The sequence below is a fragment of the Prunus dulcis genome, chromosome 1, assembly GCF_902201215.1.
Source record: "Prunus dulcis chromosome 1, ALMONDv2, whole genome shotgun sequence".
Classification (NCBI taxonomy): Eukaryota; Viridiplantae; Streptophyta; class Magnoliopsida; order Rosales; family Rosaceae; genus Prunus; species Prunus dulcis.
This window is the reverse complement of record NC_047650.1, coordinates 14,061,641-14,073,315: the sequence shown is the minus strand read 5'-3', so window position 1 is coordinate 14,073,315 and position 11,675 is coordinate 14,061,641. Positions and strand designations below refer to the sequence as shown.

The following is an 11,675-nucleotide window of genomic DNA, read 5'->3' as shown; positions in this document are numbered from 1 at the left end:
CTGAATGAAAAAGAGAAGGGGCTTTCACTTGAGCCATAGAATCAAAACAGGGCAACAGCTAGGTAAGAGACATTCTTCGTAATACCCAGGTTACCATAGATCGCAGGCCTCCCAACGAGCTACTGACAGTCGAGTGACTATACGATTTGGGAGATTTGGATCCTTCTAATTGTGGGTTTGCTTTTCATTCAAAAAGAGAGGATTGTGTTCTTCAGTTTTTCACAGAGAGGGAAAGAGGGGAAAAACTGAAGTTGGGTTTCTAACGGGTTAGATTTCAACCCGTTTCTACATGCACCCTCTTTTAAAAACTCACCGTTGGATGAAATCCAACGGCTCTTACATACCCCTCACAAACACCCCTTATAACTTCCCACTCACTATAGACTCTCCCGGAGAATAAAGCCTCGTCCTGTCCCCAATGGACAGGTACAATTAATCAAATTATGAAGACCAAAATACCCCCCATGTGCTCCCACTATAGAAAGGGCACCCTATCCGCTACAGGGTAGGAATACTTTTTGTTACCACAACGATCAACTCTTTTTTTTTTTGGGCCTAGCAATCCTGATCTACGGCCCATTAGAATTTACATAGTTTAACTTTGTTTTTGGAACAATTACATAATGTCTAGACTTGAATCTTGACGTCGACCAAAAAAAAAAAAAAAAAACTTGATTCTTGACAATTTTTTATTTTATAAGAAGCTCTTAAATTGTATTAATTAAGAAAATATTACATCATCGTTTAAAATAGAACACAATCAAACATGACCATCTTCCATCCAAACAGCTAACTCGAAACAAGAGAAAGTAAACTTTGCCAGTACATGTACATGCGATTACAAGAACGGGGCTAATATTGGCACACAATGTTGGTAAACTGATTCAAAAAAAGAGAACAAATGTCCTCAAACAACACACCTTCATCGACCAAATTTTGATTTTTTGTTTTGTTTGTTGAGTTACATAAGTTTAAACTAACTTATGTTAAACTAAAGTTTAAATCTAACTGGAAAGAAAGTTTAAAAATAAATAACAATTTTCTCCATGCCTTGACTGAAACTCTGCAACTTTTTGGAGACTTTTACTAACTTAGCTTTTGTTCTTCTTTTACTTGGTGGTTGTTGTGGGAGCATATATTTTCGCCTCCAATCAGGGCACGCCACGTGGAAAAGAAGATTATCTCTTAAATTAATTAATTAAACTAGTTTATATGGCTAATTAATTAATTGGGATAAATATCTTAATTAATATGATATTATCTTTATTTAAAGAGATAATATCATTAATTCAAATATTATCATAATAAAGAGAAGATAATATCATTTAATTCAGATATTATCTTCTTAAGAGATAATATTATTAATTCGGATATTATCAAGTCCAACTTGATTCCTACAAAACCCTAGCCCTGAGGCTCCTATAAATAGACGACCTCATTCTTCATTCAAGGTACTTCAAAAAACCTACTCCTAATACCCAAGAAAAATACCCAAAGCTCTTTCTCCCTCTCCACTCTCCATATTTTCTCCACACGGCTCTGGCCACCACACACGGCTCCGGCCGTCCGATTCACACCATACATACAACTCCGTACCCTTTGCTTAGCTATTGTTTTCCTGCAAACACTCGAACTGACTTAGGCATCGGAGGACCTTTGGCCAACACTCTCCGGATGTGGTCTATTTACTCCAATCTTTTTTACAGGAATCGAGGAAGAGAGAAGAAAGATCAAAGGTTGAAGGATCGAGAAGTGAATATTCTCCCGCGATATTATTTGCACAAACATTTGGTGCTTTCATTGAGAGCACAAGTTATACTCAACGCATGCTCAAGGAATCTGTTCCTCCTATTTTCCAATCCACCGAAGCCTTCCAAACAATCATGGTTGGAAGCAAGCGCATGATGAGCAAAACTGCCGCGATGGCTCAATTCGTGACGGCCTAAAGCTACTCCTCCCAAGATCCAGCGATCGACATGGTGGCTCAACCATCTCTCGTGGCCATGAACCCATAACAAACCCTTGTTGTTGCACCACAGCAGCCGCCCCGTGTGATTGGAACCACTGTGCCACCCGCCGGACTCGCAGTTGGGACCACTGCACCGGCCTCTGCAGCCGTTGTACCATTTCAAGGCCCCGTGGCCGAATCTAGCGACCTTCATAGCACCGCCGCCGAGCATGGTGGAACCTCACATCAAGGTGGGCTCACTACCACCGCCGACTTTGGCCCAATCTTAGAGCAACTTCAAGCATTCCCTCCATTGCCTCGATGCTCGACGCACGCTCCCGCCTACACATCCAATGAAACCCTGGCACGTGTGCAATTGGGCTCCACACATTTTTTTCCTCCCGATCCACGAAGTCAAGTAGACCTTAATCTGAGAGTTGATCAGCTAACTCAGAGAATGGACCACCAAAACAATTTGATGAGGCAATTCCTCAACCAAATAAACTTGGCTCAAAACCTTGGCCTTGGGCAACATGGCGAAGAGAGAAGGATGAACGAACGCGCCGATAGGCAGTTCGGTGGGAACCAAGCAGGTTGAGCAAGAGTAAGCATACAAGGAAATGCACAACAACACTATTAGCTCGCCGACATGTCGCAAGCATCCGCAAGCCACACTCAAAGCAGACAAAGTCTCCCATCCAGATTGAATTTAAGGACCAACGTGCACGATAGATTAGGCCTACAACTTGGCATCCGGCCTGCCTAGGCCCCCAAGGAGGTCAAACCGACAATCATCACAATGAGGATCATGAAGAAAGTAGCTCCGTTGCCCGCTCGCAGAGAAATATTTATGAAAGGCTAGGGCCCCAGGGAGGTCAACTTGATAACCCCCTTAATTAGGACAGTGAAGAAAGGCGCTCTACTACTTTCTCTCGAAGAACTAATTCTCGTCACCAAGTTACAGAAAATTCCTCGCAAACGCAGTCCACCAACACGTCGCCTAGGCAGTGCAACCGAGAAAGTCGACCCTTGCAAACCAATGAGGAAGTTAATCAGCCTCGCCCAAATCGTAAAGGTCATCAACGTGGCCGACCAGCCATGTGTGCGGAAGGCGTTGAGAAGCTTGTGAATAACCAACCTCAAGACTTAAAGATTGGAGGAAATTTCGAAGATGCACTACGCATAGAGGTAGACCAAGCAAACTCCTCACCTTTCACCACCGAAATCGAGCATGCTGCTCCCCCGAAACGATTCTCAACGCATTCTTTCACATGCTTCAAAAGGGATTCCGATCCCGAAAGCCATCTGAAGCATTTCAAGAGCCTTATGATCCTACACAAAACTGAAGACGCGCTAATGTGCAAGGTCTTTGCAATGAATTTGCGAGGAGCAGCTCTGGACTGGTTCCACACCCTGCCATCCGGGTCAATCAGTAGCTTCAAGGAGCTTACTTATGTCTTCACCAAAAAGTACACTTCTTATCAGACGATCAAGAAGAACCTTGGCTATCTGTTCAATGTGCACAAGAAGTCCGATGAATCCCTCCGAGACAACATCAAGAGGTTCAAAGCGGAGAGGGCAAACATTGTAGGATGTGATGACCAAATTGCATCCTCCGCCTTTAAGAGGTGGTTGCCAACTGAATGTGAGCTGTATCGCGAGCTGACCATCTCTCCCCCCCAAACATTGATAGAAGTCTTTGCTACAGCAGAGCACTACGCACTATGGGACGACGACCAGATCGCCGCGAAGAAGGCTGATCAAGTAGCTAAGCAGGCATGCAAAGAGAACGGCATGCGCATATCACAGCCTCATGAAGGTGCTCTAGCAATAGAGAGCTACATCAAGTTCACTATCCCGATACACCAGATCCTAGCCCAAGTAAAGGACATGCCTTGGTTGAAGAAACCATCACCTTTACAGGGAAACTTAACCAAGAAGGATACCCGTAGATACTGCAGATTCCATGAAGGGTACGGTCATTACACAAACGACTGCTTCGCCTGGAAAAGGCATCTCGAAGATCTAGTCAGAGACGGCCATTGCATGGAATTCATCTCAAGAAGGGCTATCCAGCAAATCAAAGATTGTGACGCAACTAATAATGAGCCTCTACGAAAAAAGCCATATGGATCAACACGATCCTAGCTGACTCCAAGAGCCCGGGCTGACCACTAGTGGGTAGAAGATAAAGATCAAGCAGGCTACTTTCGTCTTTCAAGCCGTTACTAGCTACCAAGTTATGTAAGACAAACCTTTCATCATCTTTCAATGGAAGGAAGTTCCAAGGTAATGGAATGCCTATCACCTCCAGGGGGACTATCCATGAAACTCTTCACCTATCAGCTGGGCTCTAAGCGGGCACCCAAGCCTCCTTCACCTTAATTGAAGACAAGTCACTTTTGATGTTACTCATGCAAGCTCATCTTTTTGTTCAATAAAGCAATGTAGTCACACAGACATCAATACAAGTGCAAGCTTTTCTTTCCAATGGAGTGTTCACAAAAGCAATTGACACGTCTCCTGACGTAGGCCAAACGGGCCACACTCAGCGACATGTCTGTGGACGTAGGCCAAACGAGCCACACTCATCGACATGTCTCCGAATGTAGGCCAAACGGGCCACTCTTATCGACACGTCTCCGGACGTAGGTCAAACAGGCCACTATCATCGATACGTCTCCGGACGTAGGCCAAATGGGTCTTACACATCGACACGTCTCCGGACGTAGGTGAAATAGGCCATTATCATCGATACGTCTCCGGACGTAGGCCAAATAGGTCATACACATCGACACGTCTCCGGACATAGGCCAAACAGGCCACTATCATCGACACATCTTCGGATGTAGGTCAAACATGCCACTCTCATCGACATGTCTCAAGATGTAAGCCAAACAGGCCATTATCATCGACACGTCTCCGGACGTAGGCCAAACGGGTCATACACATTGACACGTCTCCGGACGTAGGCCAAACAGGCCACTATCTTCGACACGTCTCCGGATGTAGGTCAAATAGGTCACACTCATTGACACGTCTTCGGACGTAGGCCAAACTGGCCACTCTCATCGACACGTCTCCAGAGTAGGCTAAACATGCCACAACTCAGAAACACTCAAGCAATTCACAAGACACTATGCGAATTGAAGTTATTAAAAAAAAAAACAACTGAAATTTCCATAGCAAAGTGATCAACCGGCCAAGTTCAAAAAAAAAGAAAATAGTTAAACAAGACCAATTATGCTAAATAGAGACTAGACTACAAAAGCTGAAAAGAAATAAATGAGTCTTCATCAACTCCGAGGCGCCAGCAGGAGATCCTTGATTTGCAGTCTCTTCCGCATCTGCTTGATCAGCCACGCTTTCAGCAGCTCCACTTGCCTGATTCGCGACATCTTCCACCACCTCTTTTTTGAAGCAGGTGAAATATTGCTTCCCTTTGTTTTTCCAAGGAAAGACTTGAGAAAAGACCAAAATCGCCAGCCTGACAAATTTGATCATCCAGCTCAGCACAAGTGGATGGACCTGACAGAAAGTTCGTCTTGAGCAAATTAGGCATGCCTGTATCCCCTGTAGGGGTGGACTTGTTCACCTTGGGATTAGACGCTGACGTTGCAAAAGAGCCCTCGGCTCGGGCATATGACTCTCTCGTCTTCTTGTCGCCGCCATCCTCAGCTCCAAATGAGTTAACGACGCTGAATCTACTTCACGCTTGAGAGCTCGTGACTCAACTGCTGGATCATGATGGTTGGGTTGATGAGAAGACCTCCCAGTTCGACATCCATCGTTTGACTGGTGCGGTCGACCGAACTTTAAAGGATAATATCTGCATCTCATTGCCTGACAGCAGGTGAACTAGATCGCCCACAGACTACTTTACAGAGCAGATCACGGTCTCCAAGCTTGTCTGTAGGAAGCTTGAGTGGAACATCCCGAATATTGCGCATATAACCAATCTACTTGCTATCTGCACCAACGAGATGTTTAACCCTAGCTGATGACGGGGGAATAGCTCCTACTTGACATCAGCCTTCCTTCTTTATGGGGTCTGGCAGAACACTCCTCCTACGCAGTCGGCAGTTCATCAGAGACTGGACCATTCTGCTTCCATCTCTCAACACCTTGGGCAGGGTGCAGACCACCAACTTTTTCCCTATAATCGCTCAGCAGCAACCAGCGGCCACCGCCGCTCTAATCGTCTTCAGCCGCCAGTCACAACATCAACTAGCCTGGTCCCACCCACTTGGTCCTCGCCGCGAAAAAGAGAAGATGAAGAAGATATTTACGTGCTCGACTTACTTTGGGATGCACGGCAACTCCTCTCTTCGACAAGCAATACAAAATTCTCCAAGATCTTTCTCAAGCTAGAAAGTAGAGAAATTAAGTTTGTGATGTGAGAAAGAGTGAAGAGAAGCCCTGTATTTATACAAGTTGGATAACCCGGGTTAAGAAGGAATCGCAAGCTCATTCCTACTGGGAATCCAACTCCAACTACAGTCAGAAGCATACACCAATTGAGAATAATATCATTAATTCGGATATTATCAAGTCCGACTTGATCCCTACGAAACCCTAGCCTTGAGGCTTTTATAAATAGACGACCTCATTCTTCATTCAAGGTACTTCAAAAAACCTACTCCTAGTACCCGAGAAAAATACCCAAAGCTCTTTCTCCCTCTCCACTCTCCATATTTTCTCTACACGGCTCCGGCCACCACACACGGCTCCGGCCGCCGGTTCACATCATACATACAACTCCGTCCCCTTTGCTTAGCTATTGTTTTCCTACAAACACTCGAACTGACTTAGGCATTGGAGGGCCTTTGGCCAACACCCCCCCGGGTGTGGTCTATTTACTCCAATCTTTTTTACAGGAATCGAGGAAGAGAGAGAAGGAAGATCGAAGGTTGAAAGATCTGGAAGCGAATATTCTCCCGCGAGATTATTTGCACAAACAGTTGTGGTGCTTATTTATGCTTTATCAGTTATTTTATAATTTTGGATGTTTTGGGTTTTATTCACATAGCTTGAGATCATGCTTAATTTTATTGATCTCATTGTTATAGTTATCAATAATGCCAAGGACACCACATTTGTGGGTTGTTGCTTTTTTATCTTGTGTTTTAGTTGTATTGTTGAAATTTATCTAGTAAAATTATATATTTGGTTTAGTGATCGAGGCAAAAAGTGAGAGACGGTGCTAGTGATAGTGTTAACATTTTGTTTGGAAGAAAACGCCAGTTTCCCTTTAATAGTTACAGTGCCATGTGTCTTCATATCATTAGTGCATATCACCACTGGTTGGTGCCATGTGGTACTCTTGTACCACTGTATAATTTCTCACTAGGAGTGGATGATAGTTTCTCACACATATATTACCAAGGTACCACGGATATGGGGGTTTGAACCTAAGACTACCAGTCTGCAAGTCAAAACCTTTTGCCATTGGAAAAGACCCTATTGGTAAGAAGTGTACAATTCTTAAATTATGTAAATCAACAAAAGATTTCACCGAAATTTCAATTCTTGGAACTCTTCACTAATACTTTTGTCGGTGCTTAATTAAACCTTTAAACTCCTTTAAATTTGTTTAAAATCTCATACACCCCTAAGAGAAGAGCTAATGGTACCTATTAGAGAACTTTTATGAATATGAACTTTTGAAATTATTTATTTGTTGTTATGTTCACATAAGTTAATGGATAAATTTGGCACCTTGTTGTTGCCCAAAGATAACAATTGTGTAAATTATTTTTGCATATGTTGCACAATCGAAAGGAAAATAGCATTAACTCATTATGAAAGAGAAATTGAAAATCTAAATCAAACAACACAGTAGATGCATATTGTAATTCAAGGAGAAGAAAATAGATTTTGTCCACTTTTGCTAACATCATAGGGAAGCCCACCACTTCCAGCAATGCTACCTCCAAATAGTCCAGGAGGAAGCCCTGAATCACTTCCATCCTTGTTACCTCCCAAAAATCTAGGAGGAAATTCTATACGACTCCCAGCACTGCCTTTGTCCGCCATGCCGCCGCTAGTAGCCAATCCAGTATCCTCGGTGCTACCTGCAATATTATTCCCATTATAAGGGAACATCCCAAACCCCATCTCAATTCCACTAGTAATGCCTCCATAATTCACCATAGACATCCCCATATCACTTCCAGCATACCGTTGACCTTCAGAGTTGTCAATTTGCATGGCCAACCCTAAATCACTTCCATCATAATTGCTGCCTCCAAAGTTCCAATTGAGCAACCCCATCTCATTTTCATGAGTTAAACTACCAAAATATGCAGTTGAAGGTACCCCTCGGTCATTTCTAACACTGCTGGTAGGGCCATTAGTGTTCCCAATTTGCTTCCCCAAATCTTTGTGCCATAACAAAGACTCAGTAAAATCGCCTTCAATTTGGCTCATGTTTTCTGATTGGTCTCCACATTCCTCAGGAGGAATTCTGACTGGATGACTAGTATTAGGTTTCTCAAAATAATCGATTCGTTTTTGAATCTCTTTCATCCTGTCCTCTAATGACAGAACCAAGTCAGTTAGATCATTATCTTCAAATGCAAGCAACGACTTACCTTTTTGAATACTTTGGTACAAGATCTCATTTGTGTTCAGCTCATTGTTCTTTTTAAAAATCTTCTTGATTTGCTCCTGCATTTTGGCTACCCTATCCTTCAGGTAAGTCTCTTGGCTCATCATCTTCTTCCACCGCTCGAGCTCCGGTATGCTTTGAAACCTTGCAACCAATTGTTCCACCAGTGGGCGATCCGGCCACACAGTAGGCTCGTCACTATCAGGGCCATAAACAATGATAAAGGCGCTAACATCGCATAAGGTGTTTATCTCACTCATTTTCTTTAACAAGCATGCCTTCCTCATTCTAAAGCTGGATTTTCTAGCAGCATCATTCACTATCCATGCAAGTTTGACCTTATTCCTAGCCATGGTTGAAGCTATAAATATTTTGGACGACCTCTCTCGATCTATTGAATTCTTCTGTACACAAATTCTAATGCTCTACACTACACCCACCAAGGGGGTATATATAGATATATTGAAGGTAGGATTTCCAAATAAATACAATTGGAGATGGTAAGTTATCCAAACACTTTTAATGTTCTATATCCCCTTAGAAGGGAGAGTATTCACTTTTACTGTATTACCATTTTATGCCATTCCAATACACCTCAATGTATTTATACTCAAGCCATATATAGCATGTTACTAAACAACGTCATTATTGTTTTTCTATCTTTGTCATTTTCTTAGTCAAACAACATAATCATGTCGAATATATTCTTCACATTTAAAAAATAATAATAATAATACAAGTCATAGTCTAAACTGTGAGGAGAAGGGGGTTTCTCATAAACACTATGCCCTATTTGGAATTTCTTTTTTTCGCCAAAAATCGGCTTCACTTTAAAGTTAAGGAGTTTAAGGTGTTTATTAAAAATAAAATATGCTGATTATTTTAAAAGCAATGGCCTCCTGAAAACAGCTTTTAAAAGCAGCCTTAGGTTTAGCTTTTAATGAATTTTTTCAATTCCCATAATACCATCATTAATTTTTAAAAATGACATCGTCTACCACTACTATCGTCACCTCCACCTCTATCACCACCACCACATCCTCCTCCACCACCTCTTTCACCACAACCACCACCACCACCACCTCCGCTACCACCTCCACGTCTATCACCAGCCCCACCCACGCCCACCACCACCACCCACATCTACCACTCCATCATCACCACCACCATCCCTACCACCACCACCACCACCACCTTACCTCCACCTCCATTACCATCACTATCACCACCACCACCACCACCACCACCACCACCTTCACCTCCACCTCTACACTACTACCACCACCACCTTCACCGCCCATCACCCAACACCTCCACCTTCACCACCTCGACCACCACCACCACAACGACCAACTCCACCTCCACCTATACCACCACCACCACATAGTTAGCACATAGCACTTTTAACATCATGTTCGTTTTAGTATTATCAATAGCTACAATAGTTTTGTATTAAAATTTACCAACAACATCATGTCCATTTTAGTCATTATCCACAGTTACAACAATTTCGTATTAAAATTTACCAAACGGTTTTGACACTGCTTTTTCTACTAACACTTTAAAAATATTGTTTACTAGACATGTAACTGCTTTACTTTACAACTCATTATTTTCAAAGCACAGAAGAAGCTTTTTTAAAAAGTCTCATGGGTTCGAACCTGAGACCACTGATTTGCAAGTCAAACCCAGTTTCAAGTTTAATACACATACTTTTTTTTTATACACATTTTTCAATAATGCATGTGAAATTCACATATTATATACATATTTTTCACATATTATTGAATAAAAGGAATATGCATTAATAAATTTTAATAAACAATAGTAAGTATTATATAATGGCCAAATTGTTCACCATATATTTTATAAATAAATAAAATTCTAAGAAATAAACGAACATATTTTAGTCGTATTTTTTGTCCCTTATTTTATTAATATGCCTCATACCAACTAAACATTCCTAAAAAATTACAAACAGGCTCTCTTCCTTGAACTTTCTCAATTCTAGATACATAATTAGGTCATGTTTGGGTATACTTTTGAAATGGTAAAACCGTTTTTAAAAAAAGAAACACACGGTTGTTGTGGTGTTTGACAAAAAACTTATATGTGCTTGGTTACAAAAGCACTCCTCGGCGCACGGTACTTGTTTGATTTGGAAGCCAAAATTCTTGAGGTGCAAATTATTCAATCTTTGAACTTATTAGGCTCTTTACAACACTAAAAATGGCACATTCGCAATTTATTTTGGCAGACGTAGGGGCTATTACTAGTTCATAATCCAAGAATTGAATTATGATGAACAAACTCAAGTGATGCTTACAATTTGAATCAATTTGATCACCATGACTATGATTTGGAATATGACAAAGATGGCGTCGCGAAAATATGGCTATGATTCAAACATTATTACTCCGATAATAATAATAATGGCCAATGTCTACAAGCTAAATAGTGGCTACAAGTCAAATTTTGAATATAGTCCGCACATAAAAAAATTCTGAATATAGTCAAAGTAATTATTCAACAAATATGATTACAAGGCAAGTTATGGTTGTGAATAAGATTTTCATCACAAAAGTAATCTTTGAGGGCAACTCTAAAGCCATATCTAAATTCCGTAATGAGATGTCTAAAACCTTTGAAGATTTGTCCAAAAACATGGAAGACGTAGCCAAATGATTGAAGTGTGTGGAAAAAGAGGACGAGGATTGTTGTAAACTTCGTCGAAGGAACAAAGGAGCACGGTCAAAACTCCATCACCCATTGAAATTGTTCATTTGATTTCAAGTTGACCGCCAACTCTTCCAATTGTTGGAAAAGAAAAAACACTGTATGAAGAAAATTTGTTGGACGAACAAAAGAGGAGGAGATCCTAGAAAACCTACACATAATTTTTTGTGAAGTCCAAAACATGGCCCAAATTGAAAATTTCATGATTAACATGGTTGTAGGTGACAATGCCAACTTGACAAAGTTGTCGTCCACTAAGTTGGTAGGGGTCATGATTGGAAAAATTGTTGTTGACGTGAGTCTAATTAATTGAGGAGATTTATTTCCTTGATTAATTAAGGGATTTACTTTCTTATTTTTTATATAATTGATAAATTATTG

The 11,675-nt window shown here is 41.4% G+C and overlaps 2 protein-coding genes across 2 annotated transcripts; one reads left to right on the top strand and one right to left on the bottom strand.

Moving 5' to 3' along the window:
- Positions 1-3,046: 3,046 nt before the first annotated feature.
- Positions 3,047-4,096, top strand: LOC117614688. Its single transcript, XM_034343578.1, has one exon. It carries the CDS (start codon positions 3,047-3,049, stop codon positions 4,094-4,096), a length of 1,050 nt encoding a protein of 349 aa, XP_034199469.1.
- A 3,621-nt stretch (positions 4,097-7,717) lies between these two features.
- On the bottom strand, positions 7,718-8,927 carry LOC117616257. Its single transcript, XM_034345508.1, has one exon. The coding sequence runs from the start codon at positions 8,909-8,911 to the stop codon at positions 7,805-7,807; it is 1,107 nt and encodes a 368-aa protein (XP_034201399.1). The 5' UTR covers positions 8,912-8,927; the 3' UTR covers positions 7,718-7,804.
- Positions 8,928-11,675: the final 2,748 nt, after the last annotated feature.

Coding starts and splice junctions, on each gene's coding strand:
- LOC117616257 (XM_034345508.1), bottom strand. CDS start 8,911: ATGGCTAGGAATAAGGTCAAACTTGCATGGATAGTGAATGATGCTGCT.
- LOC117614688 (XM_034343578.1), top strand. CDS start 3,047: ATGTGTGCGGAAGGCGTTGAGAAGCTTGTGAATAACCAACCTCAAGAC.